The 22688-nt window shown below is 49.7% G+C and overlaps 2 protein-coding genes across 7 annotated transcripts in view; one reads left to right on the forward strand and one right to left on the reverse strand.

Annotated features, from left to right (window-relative positions):
* The window catches only part of LOC125086968 (ATP-sensitive inward rectifier potassium channel 12-like), an 874374-nt gene that overhangs the window by 448268 nt on the left and 403418 nt on the right, over positions 1-22688 (reverse strand). The gene's annotated exons all lie outside the window — the stretch shown is intronic.
* The window catches only part of TRPV3 (transient receptor potential cation channel subfamily V member 3), a 33884-nt gene that overhangs the window by 4344 nt on the left and 6852 nt on the right, over positions 1-22688 (forward strand). For 2 of the 4 annotated variants that reach the window (XM_047706692.1, XM_047706693.1), the window contains exons 4-15: positions 4944-5048; positions 5197-5283; positions 6049-6203; positions 6990-7166; positions 10406-10546; positions 12155-12435; positions 14546-14722; positions 15649-15807; positions 16423-16524; positions 18285-18358; positions 20220-20385; positions 21744-21810. In XM_047706692.1, the coding sequence (XP_047562648.1) occupies positions 4944-5048; positions 5197-5283; positions 6049-6203; positions 6990-7166; positions 10406-10546; positions 12155-12435; positions 14546-14722; positions 15649-15807; positions 16423-16524; positions 18285-18358; positions 20220-20385; positions 21744-21810 (1691 nt within the window). Of the gene's footprint in view, positions 1-4943; positions 5049-5196; positions 5284-6048; positions 6204-6989; positions 7167-10405; positions 10547-12154; positions 12436-14545; positions 14723-15648; positions 15808-16422; positions 16525-18284; positions 18359-20122; positions 20183-20219; positions 20386-21743; positions 21811-22688 lie in introns of all 4 variants that reach the window. The other 2 variants (XM_047706694.1, XM_047706695.1) reach the window with 2 other exon arrangements.

Here is a 22688-nt window from a genome sequence, read left to right on the forward strand (position 1 = left end):
ACCAGGGCTCAGGCTGGGGATACTGAGACACAGAGAGAAAGAATAGCCATCCCTGCTCACAGTCTGGTGAGAAGGGCACCCAGAAGAATGTGAGATGTGTCCCAACTTCTGAGATGGGATCTGAGAAGGATATGAGAAGGGATCTGAGAAGACTGTGGGCCGTCTCAGGGCACTTCCTGGATGAGTTGGTTTAACATGGATGATGGCAGGTGGAGAGGAAGGGCAATGGCATCCCCAGATGGAGGCTTGGGGCAGGGACCAGTGAGGAAATGTGTAACTGAAGTGCTGGGTGGGTGGTGGAATCTTGGAGAACATGAGTCCCATGGGGGCTGGGTCTGGGGGGTTGGTTAAAGAGTTTGGACAAACCCAAGGGCAGTCAGGAGCCACAGAGGGATTTTATGTGAGATAGAGGGCATGGTGAGATTTGCATTTTGGAAAGGATAGTCTGGGTGATCTATGTGGATGATGGATTAGAGGGGAGACTGGGAGCAGGAAGATGACAAGGAGGCTCTTGGGAAGCTTGAGTGATAGCTGGTAAGGTCTGAACCTGGGTGATCAGGGATGAGGAAGAGGGGGTCAGGTCAGAAATTTATCAGGATCATGGGGTCTGCAGGATCAACTATGAGAAGGGAGGGACAAGGCAAACCAAGAGACATCCCTTCATTTGATGGGAGAGTTGATGGGGCCATCTCTGACATGAGCACATCAGAGGAGAAGGAGCAAGATGAGGAGAGACAAGCCAGGTTCAGGTGTGAATGTTGTCTGAGAAGTGCCCGAGGGATGTTCACGTGGAGGCTCCATCCTGGAGTGCAGGAGAGAAAACTGGGCAGACCTGGGGCTATGGGGGCAGCCTTAGTTGTCTAGGTAAGGGCAGAGATTCCAGATCCAAGCCACCAAACACCACCCCCCTGCCTCTCTTTCCCTTTCCCTGCCTTCTCCCATTCCTAGGGGAGGTTTGGACCTCAGGGAAAGGTGGTGAACATGACTTCAGGAAAATCCCAGGATCTTCCCACAGTCAAGCTGCCTTTTCTGAGCCTATCCCTGCTCATGAACTTAGCCTCATACTCAGCTCTACCTATGGCCTCACACAGCCAATGGCCTGGGTGTGAGATGTGAACTTCATCTCATGAAGCAGTAGCACCTTCTACCCAAGGGCTCCTTGTGGGCCCTCAAGTGCCTACTTCTCCCTGAAGGTTTGAGCATCTCCCTCAAAACTGAGTATAGGACTCAGCCTAGATAGGAAAAGAAAGGAAAAGAAAAAATTCAATGTAAATAAAGAAGGCCAGTCTGACCAGTAAGGAAATCTGTACTAATGGCAGGATTGAAGATACCAAGAAGTCTAAGTACAGAGAGATTTTTGGACCCGGAGCTTTTCCTGAGCCATCATGCTATTTCTCATGAGCAGCTGCCACTGTGGCCTCTTTCCTGAATCCTGAGCAAGGCAAATGCCCTGAGGTAGACATGGGCTGATGAAGGTTATGGAGGAGCTGGCCTTTTGGGGATCAGAGCACTTGGACAATTTTTGGCACAAAGTAGTTGGTCACACAGCCCCTCCTTCCCAGCCCCGGGGATGCTCAGGGATAGTTCACCATCTTCAAAGGGACAGAAATGAAGGAGAGATGGTGGAGAGCTGTGTGCTCACATAAGTTAACAACACCTGTGAGGTGTCCTTTGGTCTGGATCAAAGGTAGGAATAAACGAACAGCATCTGCTGCAGGTTAGAAGCCAGGCTGTCACATGGCCAAGACATCACCATCTGTCACCGTGGCAGGTGAGATGTGGCATGTGCAGTGGCAATTAGGGCGTGTGTGGGATGGACTGTCATGGTCTACAGCTCCTTGTCCCAGGAATTGGGTCCTTGTTCGTGGTCAGGGATCTTTCCAGTCTGACTTTCACCACTCTCCTTTCTAGCCACTGAAGACTTCCTCTGACATAGTCCTCACCTTCTTCCGTAGAAGCTTTTCTTCTACCTGCTCTCCCTGCTTCTGGGGATTTTCCCTTGTCTCTGAGGACAAGGTTCCTGGAAGGGTCATCTCTTCCTTCCCTGTTTCCCACATTTCCTACACGGAGCATATTAGTATTTTTTTTAGTAAATAGGTGGGTCGGTGCAAGAGCAGGTGAGACAACGAGAGACAGAGTGGGTGAGCTGATGAGTAAGTGTCCTGGGGGCTCAGCACAGTCCCTCAGCACAAATGAAGACACTTCATGGTGATATGAGGATACATTTCCTCCACTCCCTCTGTCCCTTTGGTTTCCAGGCCTGGAATAGGTAGATGCTGCCATGATTTGGTTTTTGGTCCACCCTGGGGGCCCCCTATGGACTCTGGGAGGAGAACTTGAGAAGGAGAGGAGTTGGAGGAAAGGCAAAGGATCCTTCCCCAACTTCTTGGGAAAGACTGAGAAAAAGATGAGAGCTTTGGGCAACATAGAGCCCAATAGGAGTCACCTGAGGTTTATACTGGTCTGTCTATCTATTGGTTCATTCCACCTACCTCTGTATCTATCCGCCAATCTGCCCAACTACTCATTCCTCAGCCGTTCATGCATCCATCCAGCCTTCTAACCATCTTATTCATCCATCCAACTTATCTGTCCATCTATCTGACGAGCCATTTTCCCTTCCTTTCACACATTATCTATCCATATTCTGCTCCCCTGTTCAGTTAAGTCTTCCAAGTGTCAGAACAAGTATTGGGTTCTGGAGAATTAAGGACACTGCAAGTGTATTTCCTCCAATTGAGGATCTTACAGTTGAAGGTTGGTGTGTTGTCTGGAGTAGGGAAAGCAATGACCTCATTGTGCTATGCACTGGTCCCTGGTCCAATCCTTGGGACCAGTTCTGACCAGTTCACCGGAACAATAGCTCTTCAAATGGATTTTTGCTCATTTGCAAATGAGCTCATTTGCTCATTTGCACCGTCTAATCCCCATCTCCTAGAACAGTGCGGGGCATACGGTAGGTGCTCAATAAATATTTGTCAAGTAGATGTACTACCAAGGAGACTAGACAAGTAAGAATAGCTTTAGGGTGGCATTTCTGGGGCATTTCAGGGATGCTGGGAGTGGTGATCCGACTGGATGACCTCTGATGCCCACTTTAGCTACACAGTCCATTTGTGGATGATTTAGAGCAGTCCTGGCTGCAGAGTCCAGGATCATCTGGCCCAACCACTCTCCATCCTCGGGTCACACAGGAGACAGAGGCAGAGGCAAAGCCAGACTAGAACCCAGGTTTTGGGCTCCCAGTCAGGGGTGTAATTCTCTTTTGGAAGAAGGATTTGATTTTAGTTCAGGTCAGAAAGTTCCTCTTGATGGGCAGAAGACAGGAGGGTGAGGGCCAATGTGCCAGTCAGTGCTGCCTCCCCACCCCAATTATCCCCCAGTTCTGGATTGGTTCTGAGCCTTCCAGTCTTGTCTGTTTTTGGAGGACAGGAGAGGGAGCCCTGGGTCTTGCCTGGGAAAGTCCCAGAAGACCCTAGAAAACCCTGGAATACCCAGGACTCGCTCATGCCTGCCCATCCGGGGAAGTGGCTATGTTGGGCAGTGTCCAATTTCAGCTAATCCCTACAACCAGTTTGGCTAGAAGAAGATCCAGAGGGCTGAGAGGAGAGCAGCATGGATAATGGTATAAACTGTGAGCCTGGAATCACGAGTCAGTTCTCTGACCAACGTGGCTTCTATCTTTGGAGTCAAAGGATATCCATGGTGATCTGCTGCTCCATCCTGGGCCTTAGTTCCCTCATTTATAGAATGGGGCCACAATCCTTTCCCTGCTACCCTTCTGAACTTGACATGGCTGGAACTGTACTTTGGGAGCTCTTCTGTGGTCCTATGAGAAAGGAAGGGAGCATGTCGATCCTCCTGAGTGTGGGAAGGAAACAGGCAGCAAAGGCATTTAGGAGAAAGAGCAGCTGGTCAGGAGGCCACTCTCCCAGGCCAGGTCACAGAGCCAGCAGGTACGTGGCAGCAGCCACAGGGTGGGAGGTATCGCAGCAACTGACCCTTGTCCTGGTGCTCATCATCCTGGTTGTCATGGGAAGGCTTGTCCCTGAGTGTGTGATTGTGGGTTCTGTGAGCATGCGTGTCTGTTTGTGGGTGTCTGGCTCGGGAGTCATATCTTGGACTTGTGTCTCACCTCTGAGCGGCCAGTGAGTTTGTCCCCTTCCCTGGGGCTTAGTCAGGTCACAGGCCCTGGGCCCACATCTCTCTTCCAGCCCTGGGAGAAAGTGTGCCCTTCATTTGCCCCTCTACTTCTCCTCATGTCCACTGTCCAAAGTGGTCTCCTGAGTTTTCCTTCTTGACGAGGGTTCTTAGTCTTGTCCCCTGAACTTTTACATGCCCTCTTAGCTCTAGGTCTGTTTTCCATGCTGATACAACTGTACAAGAGATGATCAAAGGGGGTTGAATATGCCCTGGCAGCCAGGAAAGGCCTTTGTCGATGTCAGCAACTAGGGACTGCCCCCTGGAAGAGCTCTTCTTCAGACCTGAGGCCAGAGGGGCTATTGCGGGAAATGTTTGGGAATTATAGCTCTTGTTATCATGTCCCCCACCTCTGGTGAGTCCTCGCACCTGGAGGAAGCTGCAGACAAGAAAGTCCCCCTCAGATGCTAGGCCATCCCAGCAGAGACCCCTGGGCTCATCTCCCAGTATTTTTAGTGACAAGAGTCACCCAGACCCAGCTCTGCCACCTGCTTGCTGTGTGAGCTTGGGCAAGTAGCTTGACCTCAGAGCCTCCACATGCCCACCTGTCAAGCGTGGATGATTGGGATGGTACCCATCTGAGAGGGCAGCTGCGCGGCTTGAGCAAAGCCATGAGGGATGGAGCCTAGTGTGGAGCCAGCCAAGAGTGAGTGTGCTGTGTGGCAGGTCACTCTCAGGGTGGAGGGCATGTGGGTGGACAGTCCCTGTCCCGCTTTAATGGCCTTGCTTGGGTGTCCCCACAGTGCACACTTCTTCCTGGAGATAGAAGGGTTCGATCCCAACCCCACCGTCTCCAAGACCTCTCCCCCCGTCTTCTCCAAGCCTATGGATTCCAACATCCGGCAGTGGTAAGTACTGGCCCCCTTGCCAGCCCCTACTTCAGTCCAGCCCTCCACTCTAGGATGGGCAGTGACTCACCTGGGGCCTAATGGCCAGGCCTGGTTGTCTCTTTCTTTTAAACTTGTCTCTCTCTCTTCCTTCCCCACTCCCCGACAGCCTCTCTGGGAACTGTGATGACATGGACTCACCACAGTCTCCTCAGGACGATGTGACAGAGACCCCATCCAATCCCAACAGCCCCAGGTAAGTCTGGCCATTCCCTTCCGCCCACTGTGTCCACCAGGTGGGTGACAGAGGCACGGGCATCACAACCCAGGGAAGAGAAAGAAGCCTCCATTCCCGGGGCTGGGACAAATGTCTGGGCCCATGGCTGTGGCATGTAGGAATTTTCTTTTGTGGGGGGAGTATTACATTTTATAAACTATAAGAAGTATTACCCATTCATTATAAAATATTCAGACAACAGTCTGCAGCAGAGTGAGAACTGTAACACAATCCCATACAAGTAAATTAAAAATACATGTGCCCAAACCATGAAGCACCATGTGCATTTTGCAAGAACACATACAAACAAAAAAATACGAATTGCCATGGCTGTCTCTTTGGAGTGTGGGGGCAGGGAGAGACAGAGTTTAAAAATTCAAACACTGCCAAAGATGAAAGTGGGATTTTCCTTCCTTTCATCTCACACTTTTTAAGATAATCACTATTAATTGTCCTTTCTAGTCATCTTTGCTATGTGTATCCAAATATATAGTTTGGAAAACTGTGATTGCATTTGGATTTGGAGGGAAGCCTGCATGGGGCAACACGGATGCCAGGGGCCCGGGGCACTGGTGGAAGACGTCTGGGGCCTGGTGACTGGCTGTGGAGCTGCGGCTGTGGTGTCTGGGGCCATGGACCCAGCTGTGGTGCAGCTCTGCGCAGGCACAGCGGCCCTGGCAGGAGGAGAGGGAGAGGAGGTTGGTGGCACCCATGTGGTGAATTGGAGATACTTTCTGGCCTCAGTGCAAACCTGGCCAAGGAAGAGCAGAGGCGGAGGAAGAAGCGGCTGAAGCAGCGCATCTTTGCAGCCGTGTCAGAGGGCTGTGTGGAGGAGCTGCTGGAGCTGCTGGGGGAGCTGCAGGAATTTTGCAAACGGCGTCGTGGCCTGGACGTGGCTGGTCAGTGCCTGGCTCTAGCAGAGAGAGTGTGGGGCTGGGGGCTCAGCTTGGCTCCTGCTGTCCAACTTTCCCCACAACAACCCATGAGGGGGGCATGTGAGGAGCCCAGAATGTTGGGCTGGGGACTTTGAACCTGACTCTGAGGGCAATGGGGAGCCACAGAAGGGCTTAGACAGGTGAAGGTCATGTCTGGCTACTGCATGGAGGGCAGGGGTAAAACTGGAGAAGGGCACTATTCAGGCAATGCTGGGATCACAGCAGCAGACCTGGGGGAAGGTGACCAGCTCCTCAGCAGGGGAACTGTCTGGAACCAAGGACAAAGGGAGTGAGAGAAAGGGAGGATTCCTGGGTAGGCGCCTTTGGCGACTTGCTGGCTGGTGGGGCCCATGTTGTCTGGGGGACTGGGGAATAGCTCGTTAGAGGGAGGTGATAAGCTTTATTTGTGGGCTGCCAGGAGGTGGCAGGCTGGAGATTTTGGGTGTCAGCACTGAGGTGGACAGTGGGAAGGCATGCAGTGGGTGAGATTGTCCCCTCCAAGGTAGCAGGTGCAGAAGGCAGGGAGCTAAAGACCTCACATAAGGCTTTTGGGGGCCTCAAGGGGGCAAAAGTTGGAGAGGGAGGTGGGGAGCAGGTAGCACAGTCTCCAGGAGGCCAGTGGAGGGCATGGCATGGGTGTCTCAAGATCTGAGGCTGCAGCCCCCACACCCTGGCCTCCCCTGCTCAGGGCTGGGAGGCCTAGGGGGAGCCGGGGCCCCTCCCGCGGCTCACCCATGACCCTGCCTGCAGACTTCCTCATGCACAAGCTGACAGCCTCTGACACAGGGAAGACCTGCCTGATGAAGGCCTTGTTAAACATCAACCCCAACACTAAGGAGATTGTGCGGATCCTGCTGGCTTTCGCGGAGGAGAACGACATCCTGGACAGGTTCATCAATGCTGCATACACAGAGGAGGCCTACGAAGGTATGCTACCTGTGGGAGGTGCCATGTGGACAGGGGGTGGGGTGGGAACCAAGCCATGCGGAGCCCCCCACTGTCACTGTGGACCCAAAGTAGGAAGCAGGCCCTCCCCGCCTCCATCCTTGGTTCTGTAGAGAGATTCGAGTGCTCACCACATGCCAGGTAGGCCTTGTTTTTAGCACCGGGGTGCAGTGATGAACAAGACAGATGTAGGCCACTGCTTTAAATAAAGTAATTTTAGATGGAAAATGCTAGGAAAATGATCTGAAGTGACTGGGTATGGGCAACTTTAGAATGGGTCAGCAGGGAGGGAACATTTGACCTGAGGCTGGCATGATGAGGAAGACTCGGAGCAGAGCAAGGGCTGAAGCCCGAGATGGGAACGAGTTTGGCCTATCAGGGCAATGGGAAGCAGGCCAGACATGCTGTCAGATAGCTGGGCGAGGCCCACACATGGTCACTGTCAGTCTCACCATCATCATTATCACTACTGCCCCATTTGGGTCTCAATTTTGTGGCTTCTCTGTTAAGTGAACTAGAAAGGGGTAGAAGACCAAATTTGGGATTTGGGATAATGTTTCCCTGCCCAGCAAATCTGTTGTGAATAATCAGTAAGGTATGCCCTCACTGGAGTTTTTGGACTCAGTAAACATCTTGTTCATCTCTAATAAGGTGCAAATATGATGAGCTCAGGAATGACCAGGTGCTATCTTGCTGACATGCCAAGGGGTGCTGAACATTGCTCTTTGCAGGGGATGGTCTAGCTTGGGCCCTCAACTTCTCTCATGGGAAAAAGTCATTTTAAAATTTTTATTTATTTATTTATTTATTTATACTCCAGATGTTCACAAGCATTTTTGCCATATTCAAGAAAAAGTAAAGGATTGTGAAAACTAACACCGTTCATTGGAAGAGAGGGTATCCAGGGAAGATGGCTACAGCTGAGTGCTGAACTGCACGCTGAGCTCCCTGGTAGCCAAAGCAAAGAGAGAAACTAGATGAGCTGTGTATAATGTTCTCAGCCTGTCACTAGGGAGCTGATACTAGTCCTTAGCCAAGGAGTTTTAGGTCAGTACCTCAAGCTTGCCTGTCTTGATTCTTTCCCCTTTTCAGTCCCTTTCTGTCCCCTTCTTTCTTCTTGTCAGTATATAGACACTTACACCTCTTTCTAGAAGCATGTTCCCCTTGAGGCCAGGGATGGAGTCTGTCTTGCCCATAGTGAATTCCCTGGCCCCTTGGGGTCTCATATAAGAGGTCCTTAATAAATGTTTTTGAATGAGTGAATAAATGAAGGTTACTATTAAGGTGTTGCTGTCCTGGCTGCAATTCCTTATTTCTTTCTTAGCCTTCCCTTATCACTTCCTTCTTTCATGACTTTGTCTTTTGCTGGAGGCCTTGTTGGGGGCTGTGAACATTCTCTCTGCATGGTGGGAGGCGCCATTTATTTCTGTCTTCTCAGAAACCAACTCCCCATTCTTCCCTCTGATGGTATCTGCTCATACCTTCTCTCCAATGTCTGGGTGGGTGCTCCCCGCCACTGGGGGCTGAGGGGCTATAGCACCATGGGGAGTGGGAGTCATTTTTCCTCACTTTGGGCACGTTACTTTGCCTTTCTGAGTCTCGTTCCTCCATCTGTCAGGGGCTAATATTTCCTTCCTATGCTGCTAAGAGGATCCAAAAGCAACTTTTAAAATATTATTTTTAACATTTTGTTAAAGGCCTTCAGAAATTTGCCTTTTTTAAAGCGATGTATTCAACTAAAAATTATTATTAAAAATTTTAAACATGCATTTGAGATGAATATAATGAATGATTTTATATCCATCATTGCGATTCAACATAATTATTTTTAATTACATAAATAACACATGAATAGAGTTTCATTGTAAAACATTCAAATAAAATGAAAGAAAATATGGCATCAGAAATAAAGTAGCCAACAGGAGGGTTTGGAAGATAGAGTCAAGGAAAACTTTGAGAAAGTAAATAAATAAATAAATAAAGGTATGCAAAGGTATCTTTTTTGTTTGGTTGGTTCCGCTTTGTTTTTTGTTTTGTTTTGCCAATCTAGTCAGTGAAAAGTAGAAAAGTGTTAACTTGCTAGATTCTAACTTCATTTTCTCAATTATCAGTGATTCCAATCATGTTTCACTTTCTTTTTTGGCGATGTGTATTTTCTTCTCTGTGAGGTGTTTGTTAATTTTTTCTCAGTTTTCTTTTAAGTTGTTTGTCTGTTGATTTGTAAGTGGTCTTAATATATTAGGAACTTTAAAAAACCTACTGTCTCTTTATTTATGTCTCAGATATTTTCCCCAGCCTATCACTTGCCTTTTAACTTTCTTTACGATGTCTTTTGAATTACAGAAACCTTACATTTTTTTCTTTGTTAGTTTTTTTTTCTTTGTGGTAGTGTTAGTTTTTTCTTTGTGGTTGTTTCTGCATTTTTGGATTTTGCTTAAGAAGTTCTTCCTTATGAAAAGATTAGTTATCAATGAATTTTTGGTTTTTGTTTTTTGTTTAAACTCCTACTTCTTTAATCCACCCAGGAATTTATTTTTGTATATGGAATGGTGGCAGCTCTTTGGAAAATGCTGTTTCTGGTGGGACATTCCTAGAGCTATCCCCTCCCCCAGCCTTTCAGAGCCTTCCATCTGGAGAGTCCACAGACTCCACCAGCTGGGTTAATGTCCCTTCAGCCCCTTCCTGCTGCTTTCTCCGGTTCTGTTCCTCAGTCATTGTGGCACCACTCTCCCAGCTCCTAGGCCAGTCATTCCTTCTTTCTCAGCCCCCACAGGCCATTCTGAGGACTTTCTCCCATGGGTCTCTGGCCCTCATCATCTCTTTCTCCACTAAAGTGGCGGTTCCTGCCAAGTCTGGGCTCCTTCTAATGCATCCTCCAATTTTGCATCCAGAGTGATCCGAAAATACACATGTGCAAAACTCAAAACTCTGGTCGTGTCCCTTGCCTGCTTCAATGACTTGTGACTTCCCACAGCACTTAGGATAAAGTTCTAACCTGGCTTATGCAGTCTCGATTGCCCCCCACCCGCCCGGCCCCGCCCAAGTCCCCCAGCCCTTGCGACTCCCAGTATGGTAGCACTGAAGTCTCACCGCAGCCTGGAGCAGGAAGGCAGCTAGTATTTTGCTGTGACTTGGCAGGGAGTTCGGGGGCCAGAGAGGGTCTGTCCCCCAGGGCCCAGCCACTGAGCGCCCCCCTTCCTCCCTCCCCACTCGGGTCGCAGGGCAGACGGCACTGAACATCGCCATCGAGCGGCGGCAGGGAGACATCACCGCGCTGCTCATTGCGGCGGGCGCCGACGTCAACGCCCACGCCAGGGGAGTCTTCTTCAACCCCAAGTACCTGCACGAGGGCTTCTACTTTGGTGGGTGCTGTCCCCGCACCGTCCGGCCTTCCCGACCCGCCCCCGTCCCAGTAGGCGCTAGCGGGCTGGCCTGGAGCCCCCACTGCCGGTTCCTGCCCGCTCGGCACGTGGACATGTGGACCTGCCCCAGGCCCAGAGGGACAGTGCCCGGGGAGGCCGCTGGGATAGAGCCTTCTGAACTGGGGGAGGGGGCGCGAGTGGGCATCCACGTGAGCAGACTCAACTTCGCCTCTGCCCCTGTGCTCAATGCTTTCCAGGACTGCAAACACGCAGTCAAGAGTCAGAGAGGAAGATTCCCTGACTGACAAATTAGGGAGTTCAAAAGGAATTGGGGTTAGGATACTCTGGGTAGAAAAAAAGATTGTAATGCCTAATTTAGATATAGTGAAATTCACCCGTTTTAATGGATAGTTCTGTTCAGCCCCACAAATGTATACAGTTGACTAACCACCACCATGAGGGCAGGGTATAAATAGTCCCATAACACCAGAAACTTTGCTCCCACAAATTTGTCAACCCCTTTTCCCACTCCAGCCCTTGGCTGCAACCACTGACCTGTTTTCTCTTCTGGGTGGTTTTTTGTTTGGTTGGTTGGTTTTTATCTGCAGGACTAGCTGGGTCTGAGCAGCCATGAGGACAGGGTCTTGTACAGTCCATTGTCCAACATTAGACCCTGTTGGAACCAGTGTTGGGAAATGTCTGTCAGGTGGGATGAAGAGAGGGAACAGAAGGGAGATTGAAAGGGAAACAGTTGGAGACCTCCTGTCCAGTCCTAGTTCCATCCCAGGCTTGCTGTGTGACCATGTATGAGTCACCTGCCTTCTCTCTTCTTAAAAAAACATTTATTGATCACTTACTATACACACCAGGCACCGTTCTAGGTGTTTGAAATGTATCAATGAATGAAACAAAGATTCCTATCCTCATGGAACTTATGTTCTAGACTGGAGGAAAATGATCAATAATAAACATGATAAATAACACTATGTAATATCTTAGAAAATGATAAGTGCTATGAAAATATAAAAATCAAGGCAGGGAAAGGGGGTCAGGAGTTCCAGGGCAGGGAAGTGGATTTCAATTTTAAATAGTGCAGTTACGGTGACTCATTAAAAAGGTGATGTTTGAGTGAAGACTTGGTAGAAGTGTGGAGATGCCCAAGGCAGATGCTGAGAAACAGTACTACAAGTGAGGGGGAACAGCCTGTGCAAAGGCCCTGAGGTAGGAAAAAATGCCTTGGCATGTTCTAGGAAAAGGAAGAAGGCCACTGTGGCCGGAGAGGAGTGAGTGGGGATAAGAGAGGAGGTGATGTCTGAACATGCAGGGCCTGTGGGAGAGGTGAGTCTTTTGTGTCACTAGGATCAGTCTGGCTGCTATGCTGGGGATAGTGATGGAGGCCTGGGATGGAAGTAGGGAGATCAGTTAGGAGGTAATGGCAGTGATCCAGCTTTGGTCTCCCCGCTCTCCCCGTACAAGGCAGAAGGTGGGGGGAATTACAGGGAAGCTCGGGTGTCAGTCCTACTGAGGACATGGGCCTCAGTCCTAGGGCTTGCGGAAACTGGGCAGGTCTAGAAGAGAACTGAGGTCCAGTGCTCCCTACTGCCCCAGGCGAGACCCCACTGGCTCTGGCGGCGTGTACCAACCAGCCTGAGATTGTGCAGCTGCTGATGGAGAATGAGCAGACTGACATAACCTCGCAGGACTCACGGGGAAACAACATCCTACACGCATTGGTGACAGTGGCTGAGGACTTCAAGACACAGAACGACTTTGTGAAGCGCATGTACGACATGATCCTGCTAAGGAGCGGGACGTGGGAGCTGGAGACCATGCACAACAACGATGGGCTCACGCCACTGCAGCTGGCTGCCAAGATGGGCAAGGCTGAGGTGGGGCCTGGTGGGGGGGCAGGAAGGAGGGCAGGGAGGCTCCTGGCCAGTGCTTTGGCCTTTCTGGGGACCCCACAGATTGTACCTTGGGCTGGGAAAGGTCAGCCTGAAGTCTAGGAAGTACATTTGTGGCATGGGGTGGGCTTGTTCTGAGTGACCACACAGAAATATGGCACATGGGAGCCCCCTCTGGACTTTAGTCCCTGACACTCTGTGTTTCTATGCCCTGCTCTGGGACTCCCATCTGGGGTCAGAGTGGAGGAACTTGAAGGCTGTGGTGACGTGGGACCTCACAGGCTTTGTGGCTGAGGATTCTTGTGTGGTGAGGCAGGCACACAAGCCAAAGCTATGTCTGAAGACCCTTAGGGCCTTCAGCCTCTCTCAGGAGGCTAGGAGTCCCAGAATGCCGGCTCTGCATCCAGAGCCAGTGAGCGGCCTGAGTCTGGAGAGACTTCTCTCTGTCTGTCATGTTGAAACTCTGAGCCAGGTCCCCAGCAGAAAGTGTGTTTTTTTGTGGCCCTTTGTGCCCTGTCTGGAGTGGCTGAGGAGCTCAAGGCTTAACCTTGGTGAAGACTTGGGTTGAGGCGGGCTCCCATCGCTGTGGGTGCCTGGAGTCACAGCTCGGTCTGAGATCAAGTTCAGGACTCAGGTGGGCCTGAGGGCAAGGCCCAGAGTAGCTTGCTCTTTCAGCCTCCATGTGTCCAAGCCCTAAGAGTGGACTGAGGCTCCTGGGAGGCTTTGAGAGGACTGGGTGGGTGCAGGGGGCTATTGAACAATCATAGCTGTGCCCGCCTAAGGGCAGCTGACAGGGGAGGCGGGGGCCTTGAGGGCCTTGGGCCCAGTGTTAGTGGTCAGGGCTGGGGCCCACAAGGGACCTTTTCATTCTCTTGTGGGGGAAGGAAGGGTTGGAGATTGGCTTTGACAAAGGAGAAATTGTATGCCTTCCCACCCTCCCTACCGTCTCCTACCCTCCCCCAGGAACACAGTTTGTGGGGGACTTTGAAGAGAGTCAGATTAGGGTTGCAAGTGGAGCTTCCCAATAGCTGCTGTGGCATGTGCTGTGGTGCTTGGAGCATGGCCCCATGACCTTTTGACTCTCTAGAGGATAATGTGCTCCCCTGTGGCCAGTCCTGGGGAGGGGACTTCCCCGTTCCTGGCCCTTTCTCTTCTTCATTCAGTGTTCTTTGGAAAACCTTTCTGGATGCTGCCCAAGTTGGCCACTACGCTGGGAGTGGAGGGTGCAGAGATGCTTAGACACAGACCCTGTTCCTTGGGGCTCTTTGAGGCTGGGGCCCAGGATGGGGAGACTGGCCCTGGAGTCAGTCTGGAGGCTCTCTGCCTGGACTGTGAGGACAAGGCTCCCATATGAGATGAGATGGGAACCCCACTGGGTGGTGTGAAACCAGGGCTCTGACACTGTTCTCCCCAACAGAACCCTCTTCCTGGGTCTTGGTTTGGTGCCCCAGGAAGCTCCGGCCCCAGTTCTAGAAAGGAGTGAACTGGAGAGCAGTGGCTCTCCACCTTGCTTGTACTTTGGAACTGCCCATGGAGCTTTACAAAACATAGATATCTGGGTCCCACCCGCAGAGCTTTGGACTGAATTAGTCAGTGGTATGGGATTGTTGAGTGTCCCTAAGTGACTCTACTGTGCACCAGAGTTTGAGGGTCACCTGGAGAGTGGATTTCTCAGGCCTCTCTGCCAGGCTGGCAACTTGTATGGCCCACAGTGAGCCTCAGCTGGAAGGGTGTTGACTGAGGGTAGGCTAGGGAAGCTGGAAAAACTTCTAATTTCTTCTCCCATCCAGGTCAAATAGAAATTATTTCTCAAAATTGTCAGTTCTCAGATGCTTCACCGAATGGAGTCCCCAACTGGTACAAGGTTTTATGATCTTACTGTGCAGCTTTCTGCATCCTGCAAAGGGCCTCCGCACCTTTTGTCCCTTGTATTCTCAGTCCCTGGTGAACTAGGCAGAGCAGTGAGGTTCACACGGGTTCTGCAGTGGAAGCCGAGCTCGGGGCTTACGGTGGCAGGTGCAGAAGGGGCTCAATCCATCCAGGTGGGAACATCTTCCCAGCCCTGTTCAATGGCTGTTCCTCTTTCTGTCCCCAGATCTTGAAGTATATCCTCAGTCGTGAGATCAAGGAAAAGCCACTCCGGAGTCTGTCCAGGAAGTTCACAGACTGGGCATATGGGCCTGTGTCGTCCTCACTCTACGACCTCACCAACGTGGACACTATGACAGACAACTCGGTGCTGGAAATCATCGTCTACAACACCAACCTTGATGTGGGTCTCTCAGGGGGGCTGGGGGAGGGCTGGGGATGAGGGGCTGGGCCTCAGGCTGCAATGGGCAGACCTATGGCACTAGCTGGACATGTCTGTAGTCCTCCAGTTCTTTACCTCAGTGGGGAGAGTCAACACAGAAAGGGCAGGGCTAGGGCCGGTGCTGTGTTTACTTAATCCTAACTAACCTTGCGTTATAAACTTCTGTGGTGGGTGTCTCCTGGCCCCAGAATCCTGGGCAGTATGAAACGGCGGGTGGGATGATTGGTGTTGATCTTCGCCATCTTGTTTCTCCTTCTCTTCCCTGATGGTTCTATAATCTCCCCTACCCACAGAGAAGGCACAGCTGCAGCAATCAGGGAGGCCTTCCTGGAGGAGGCAAGGGCTGGGGCGAAGATCACTGAAGCTGGAGGGGAAGTGAGAGGATCAGTAGTGAGAGGTTTTCAGCTTTTGGGGGGGAATTGAGGCAGCAGATTAGACCTTCATGATCCCCATGTTACCAAGAGCCATGCTTACTGGAGCCTGCCTTGTCTGGGGTGTCCCTGAACCCTCACAACCTGCTGGTTGGTAGGGCAGTTTGGTTGATTTCAGTTTTATAGATGAGGAAATCGAGGCCCTGGGAGTATTGGGGGTTTTCCCAAGGTTACACAGTGAAGGGGCCAAGTTGGTTCCAGTCACGGCCCTTCCCCCTTGCTCTTGCTCCCCACTAAGCAGGGGGTCCTCCCACTGGAAGCCCAGCTCCTGTGGGGTTTGGCTGCTGCCTGGGGGCACTGGGAAGGAGCTACAGGAGCCAGAAATTACTCTCCCCACATTTCCAGCCAAACCAGCCTATGGGACAGAACGATTGGCCCCTTCTTCCAGGGGTGGTGCTGACTCAGAGCTCCCTTTGGAATGAGGGCCCTTTGAAAGTGGTGGTGTTCTACCCCCAGAACCGGCATGAGATGCTGACCCTGGAGCCCTTGCACACGCTGCTGCATATGAAGTGGAAGAAGTTTGCCAAGTACATGTTCTTCTTGTCATTCTGCTTTTATTTCTTCTACAACATCACTCTGACTCTAGTCTCCTATTACCGCCCCCGGGAAGAGGAGGTATGTGGGCCCCTGGAGGGAGGCGGGTGGGGTGGTCAGAGGTCCAAGACCTTGGAGAGTCCCATGTGCATATGAGGAAACTGAGGCCCAGAATGACCAAGACATTTGCACGGTGTTCCCCAGTTGTCATCCTGCACAGCTTCTAGGGAATTGAATACGTCTCTGGTCCTCAGCAATTGGGGGAAATCTGGAGGGTTGGAAGACCCAGGCTCCACCTAAATCTAGAGCTAATTGGGTGTTTCTGCCATGAGGGTTGCAGAAATGGGAGGGGGGATTCCCCCACTCAGGGCCTCAATTTCCCATTCATTACATAGGGCAGAGTTTTAGCTTCGAGTGTCCTCTAAGTGTCTGGATATGAATGGGTTCTGGAGCGAACAAATGCCATGAGGTGTGAGGGGTCATTAGCATGGATTGGACTGTAGAGTTCTGGGTCCCACTGTGGGTGGGGACAGGGGCACAGAGCTGCCGTTCTTTCTGTCCCATTGTACCGAGCTTGGGCTTCGCGTTGGCCTCCAGCTCAACTAGTGGTCTTGGCACGTGTGTGTGAACCCTATACCCAGAGGGGCCTTCCTCATTCCCCGTCTTGCTCCCATCCATTCCTTCCCTTCTTCCCAGGCCCTCCCACACCCCTTGGCCCTGACGCACAAGATGGGGTGGCTGCAGCTGTTAGGAAGGATGTTCGTGCTCATCTGGGCCATGTGCATTTCTGTGAAAGAGGTGAGTGGCTCACTAAGCCCTTTGCAAGGCAGGCAGAGTGACCACAGGCCTGGCTTTGATCCACCCTGCTCTGCCTGACTATGGGGAGGGGGGTTCTGGGGAGTACTTCCTTTCTAAGCTTTAGATTTTGTAGATCCAAAATTAGTTTCTTAGGCAGGCCTGTCCCACCTACTTTATCTATCCACCCTTCTATCCCTCTATCAGCCATCTACCCTCCCAGCCACTCAGTGACCCGTCCTCCTGTCCGTCCATCCACACATTCAGTCACTTCTCTCACTGACCCAGCCCTTCGTCTGGGTTTATCAATCAGTCCCTTGTCAGCCATCCACCAATGAATCAACAGGTATATTTTGAACACCTTCTATATGTGGAGCCCTGGGGGAGGTGAGAGGGAGAGAGGGAGTTTGTCCTCTTTAAACTCACAGTCTTGTGGGGGATTTCAGATAGGCACAAACATCTGGATCCTAAAATGGATGATGTAAAGGGCCCTGTGTGGGGTTCAGACCAGCACTCAGAGGAAGAGAGATGACTTTTATCTGGGGACAGGACAGGGAGGGAAGGCATGAAAGCAGAGGTGGTATTTAGTCTGCAAGGGCGGGATTTGGCATGAGGGCACTGGAGAGAAGGTCATTACAGAGTGGGCAGGGGGAATAGCATTAAAAGGCTCAGAGGCAGGAGAGCTAATCCATATCTTTTTTTCTTTTCTTTTAATTAAAATTTTAATTTTAATTAAATTAATTAAATAAAAATTAATAATTAACTTTAATTAAATTAAAAACTTACAGTGTTACATTAGTTTCCTTTGTACAATATAGTGATTCAGCAGTTCTGTACAAGACTCAGTACTCATCACAGGTGTACTCATAATCCCCTTTACCTAGTTTCCCCCAGAACCCACCCTCCTCCCCTCTGGCCACCATCAGTTTGTTCTCCATAGTTAAGAGTCTGTTTCTTGCTTTGTCTCTATTTTTTCACTTTGCTCATTTGTTTTGTTTCTTAAATTTCACATGTAAGTGAAATCATATGACATTTGTTTTTCTCTAACTTATATCACTTAGCATAATGCTCTCTAGCCCCACCCATGTCATTGAAAATGACAAAATTTCATTCTTTTTTATGGCTGAGTAGTATTACATTGTATATATGTCCCATCTTCCTTATTTGTTCATCTATCAGGGGACACTTGGGCTGCTTCCATAGTTTGGCTATTATAAATAATGCTTCAATAAATATAAGAGTGCATGTATCTTTTTGATTTTGTGTTTTTGTATTGTTTGGGTAGATACCCAGTAGTGCGATTACTGGATCATATGATATTTCTGGTTTTAACTTTTTGAGGAAACTCCACACTGTTTTCCACAGTGGCTGCACCAGTTTGCACTCCCACCAATAGTGCAAGAGGGTTCCTTTTCCCCCACATCCTCACCAACACCTGTTGTTTCTTGTTTTTGGCTTTAGAAGCTAGGCTGTGTCTGGGGAATGGCAGGGAATTGTGTGACTGCGCTGCTTTGCAGGGTCTGGGTGAGGATAAGGCGGGGGGAGTGAGAAATGTGAGAGGATTTGGGGGTGCAGCCACTCCTACCCTGGGATGCCTCTGCTCCCGGGCATAGGTCCCCTTCTGTATTTCTCACCTGGGCTCTGGCTTGGCCTTCATGCCCTCCCCCTCACCGAGTCTCAGTCCTGAGGAAACACTGCCTTCCTCAGATCCTCCAGTGAGAGGCATGCAGGGAGTGCAGCTTTTCTTTCCTTTTTGGCCTCAGGGCATCGCGATCTTCCTGCTGAGACCCTCAGATCTGCAGTCCATTCTCTCTGATGCCTGGTTTCACTTTGTCTTGTAAGTAGGTCTATCCCATTTGGTCACCACTGCACAGGCAGGGCCAAAGTCCTGTATGGTGGCCGCTGTGTCCTCTGGAACCACCCTCCCATGTCACCATGTCCCAGTCATTTGGCCGTAGTCTCGTGACCAGGGACCTCCTCTCCCTTCTAGTGAGAGAAGCCCATGGACACCCATGGAGAGGACCAGAAGAGCCTAGCACAGTGCCCACCATCAGGTTGCAGTGATGACTGTCTCCACCCTGGCAGGTGTGGCAGAGAAGGCAGGAAGAGGCTTAGCAGTGGTTTACTTCTTCAGGAAGAGATGGTCTGGGCCAGTTCCTCCTAGTTTTGTGGGGTCTAGAGGTTGCCATCTTGGACTCTGGCAGATCGGGGCTGGAAAGCACTAGAGAAATCATCAGGTCTCATCCATAGGCACAAAAACCAAAGCCCAGAGCAGGGAAATGAGTTACTCAAGGTCACACCAAGCCTCGGTGGTGTCAAAGCCAGCCCCAGCCACCCCGTCATCTTCACCTTATGCTAGAGCAGGGGTGGCTACCATAGGGCCAGGAAGCCCAGCTCAGCAGCCTCTCTGAATGAGGTCACGAGTTGACATCAGAGGCTTATGGGACACCTGTCTCTCAAGGAACAGAGGCTGATTCAACATTGCTGCCATGCAAAGGAAATAGGACTTGCAGTGTGGAACGAAGTACGTTGGGCTCTTCGGCTCTGCAGATCTCACCAAAGTCCTGCCTCAGAGTATTTGGGAAGCTGGTTCTATAGGGCCTTAAATCTTGGCCCAATGTTTCCAAATACCTAGGTGTTTATTATGTATGCACCTGCCTTCTAGAGGCATAAATGGAATTCTTCATCCCTGTGGGCAAGTGGGGTGCCCAAATACTGCAGTGAGTAGATGGACCCCATGATATCTCCCTCATGGGAGTCTTCCACCTTTGAGAAAATAGGAGAATTCCAGTGAAGCGTTTGTTTATCCAGCCACTGGCTTTAGTGCAGACAAAAGGCACCAATGCATTGCCCTGCTTTTCAGCTTCTTAGGTGTTTTGTTAATGAAGAATACATCATGCTTCCTCACTTCAGTCTAGAATGCATCGATCGCCCAATCATTTGCTTTTCATTGCACATGAAAAGCAAGGTTGCCTGTGTCCTAACTTTAACTCATTGGATGTTTTATAATCATGGAGACCGTCTGATGTTCTAAGCAATGGAGCTTTTTATCTAGATGTCTGCATCAATGATGATATAGTGATGTTTAGGAGTTGATGCTGGTCCTGTGTGTTTGTTATATGTTGTACTTTAAAATATATATAACCTAAAAGTTGCCATCTTAACCATTTTAAGCGTACAGTTCATTGGTGTTAAGTACATTCATATTGTTCTGCAACCAATATGTTCAAGAGAGCTATCATTTAGCACATATTATAGTTGTTAAAAGACTTTTGTTATGATTGGCTTTTAAGTATAGACGTTGTTAGCTTTCATCATTTTTGTTAAAAATGCAATCACTCACTTACCTCCCTTAGTCTACTCCAGCGGCTCCCTGATCTATGTGGGCATCAGAAATCACATGTGTCAGTTAAGATATATGGGCTTCTGAACCAGAATCTCCTTGAGTCCTCAGGATCTGTACTTTTAAAAAGTCCCTGCCAGCTGCAGTCCACCTGCTGTCGGCTCTGACACACGTCTGCTGATGCCATCCGCAAGGCTGGATGTTCGAGTAGAGAGGGTCTGGGTCAACCTTACCTGTCTCTTCCGCGTTACCCTTCAGCGTGCCATTTTGGGGGTGGAGGGGAGATTGGGGTTGGAATGTCTCCCTGGATGCTGAGAAGTAAGTAAGGCCCTTGTCTCCTGTGTCTCCTGAACAGTTTTGTCCAAGCTGTGCTTGTGATACTGTCTGTCTTCTTGTACTTGTTTGCCTACAAAGAGTACCTCGCCTGCCTCGTGCTGGCCATGGCCTTGGGCTGGGCAAACATGCTCTACTACACACGGGGATTCCAGTCCATGGGCATGTACAGCGTCATGATCCAGAAGGTGCGTTGGGGGCTCGTGAGCATCACAGACACACAGGCATCTGTGCTGGGGAGATGGGGAGTCCTCAGAAAATGTCCATTTTTCCAATGGGGAAGCAGGTTGGAAGAAAAGCCTGCTTCTCTCCCTCCCAAACACCACTGTCTCCCTTTGCTTATGGCCAGGCTTTAAGAGTCTAGACCTTGAAACACCCGGGCTTGTTGGGCCCTGGGAAGGAATGATCTCACCCCCAGGCTGTGGTGTGCTGGTAAGTCTTTAACAAGTTTATTGCCACAAGGATATTTACAAATAATGAACTACATAATGGCCTTTATTTAAATTCCACATAGCCAGAAGCATTTGTTGATTTTTCTTGGACTCCTGTATCTGCTGCCCATTTATGGTTGCAAGTGACAGATATGTCAATATCGGTTGATGTTTTCTTGAAGGAGTAAGACGAGAGTGAAACAGTGCAGCCTTATGAGAACTTCCCTTGCTTGTCAGTGATGCGAACTACTTACTCGCTGATTGAATAATAGTTCTCAAATATTGGGAGACTACTTCATGAATGTTACTGTCTTATTCATGACACAACAGCTACAGATAGGACACATTTTAAATTTTAATCTGCCTTACCATCATCTCTATTGCCGTCTTAAATCTAGATCTAGACAAATCTAGGTCTAAACAGTCAGCAAAATCATGAGTCTGTGATTTGTCCCACTCACTGATTCCCATAGTGTAAATCCTAGCACGGCTAATTTCCAGCTGCCAGGATGATGGAGTCAAACACAGAGTCAGGAAGCGATGCTTAGTAATTCAAGATATAGTAGGTACACAGTATGGCTGCCAGTGACGTAAATACCCTTAGTCACGTAGATAATTGTAAAGTGAGTGATGAGTTTTGAATATTATCTTTGTTTTTACTATAATTTACTTTAATTATAAGTTTACGTGATTTAATTTTTCATAATGGTTCTGTTTAACAGCCAGGTTACAAAATTGATAAGAATGTAACCGTCAGCTCTAATGAGCTGACATCAGGCCCCAGCACACCACTGCCCCCAGGAAGCGTGAGGTTTCTGACACGAGACACTATGAAAAGAAGTGCTCATGTACAGAATGAATCAGCAGGGACAGGCACAGACTATGTGCCAGAAGGGGGAGGGAGGAGAGCAGGAACGGAGGGGAAGGCTTCTTGGAGGAGATGGGACCCAGAACAGAGCTTTGGGGCATCAGAAGGGTTTGCTAGGGGAAGGGAGAATGGTCTGGGAGAAGGCGTGGTCAGGGCGGGGGTTGGAGGAGGGTGGGAAGCAATAAGATCAGGGTCTAGTGAATATATACTCAAATCTTACCCTTATATCATGTTTCTCCTTTTATAGGTCATTTTGCATGATGTTCTGAAGTTCTTGTTTGTATATATCGTGTTCTTACTTGGATTTGGAGTAGGTAATTTATTTATAGATAATAGGAACTGCCACATTCGTAAAGCACTTTATACAGATGTCAAAATGACAGCACCCCCAGCAGCCTCAGCAAGTCATGTCACCTACCAGCGGAGCACTTGCCGTGCTTAGCATTTTCCAGGCATTGTCTTTTTATTTCTCTCAATATCTTGACCAAGGGGGAGTCATCGTCCCTGGTCGTAAGGTAACTGAGGCTTAGAATCAGACCTGTCATCCACACTGTGGGGTGTGCCTCCCGCATTCGCATCCAGCATCTTACGTGGCCCCCACAACCTGAAAGAGGATTGATAGGTGGTGTTGGCCCCATTTTACAGACAGGGAAGGTAGAGTCTGCAGCAATGTGACTGATGGTCTTTGAAAAATAGGAGTAAATTAATGCATCGAAGTAAGCTCCTTTGGCTCCCCACATCATGTTACTTACAGTTTGGTTCAGGTATATCTGTGAGGGCCTCTGCTCTGCTGGGGACTGGGGATGGGGAGCCCCCTCTTAAAGTCTCTTCATTTGTGCAACCTGATTTTATTTCTAGCTTCTGCATAGAGAGGTATCATTGAATTTTCCCATCTCCTCCAGCCCCCTACCCCACCCCTCATCCCCAGCCATGATCATTGGCATTTGAAATTAGTCAGACATTCACATCTTCTGGTACCTTTGCTGGGCCACAATTTGTTTATTTATTTGTTCCTTCACTTGCCTGTTTATTCATCCATGCATTTACTCACTCATTAATTTGACCATCCATCCATCCATCCACCTGTCTATCCATTTAGCAATAAGCCACTGCTATGGTGTGTTGGAAAGAAGAGAAGAAAGAGGCCCCAGTCTTCTTGGCCAGGGGATCTCTCTACAGAGCGTGAGGAAGA

This window comes from Lutra lutra, chromosome 16 (assembly GCF_902655055.1).
Source record: "Lutra lutra chromosome 16, mLutLut1.2, whole genome shotgun sequence".
In the NCBI taxonomy this organism is placed as follows: domain Eukaryota; kingdom Metazoa; phylum Chordata; class Mammalia; order Carnivora; family Mustelidae; genus Lutra; species Lutra lutra.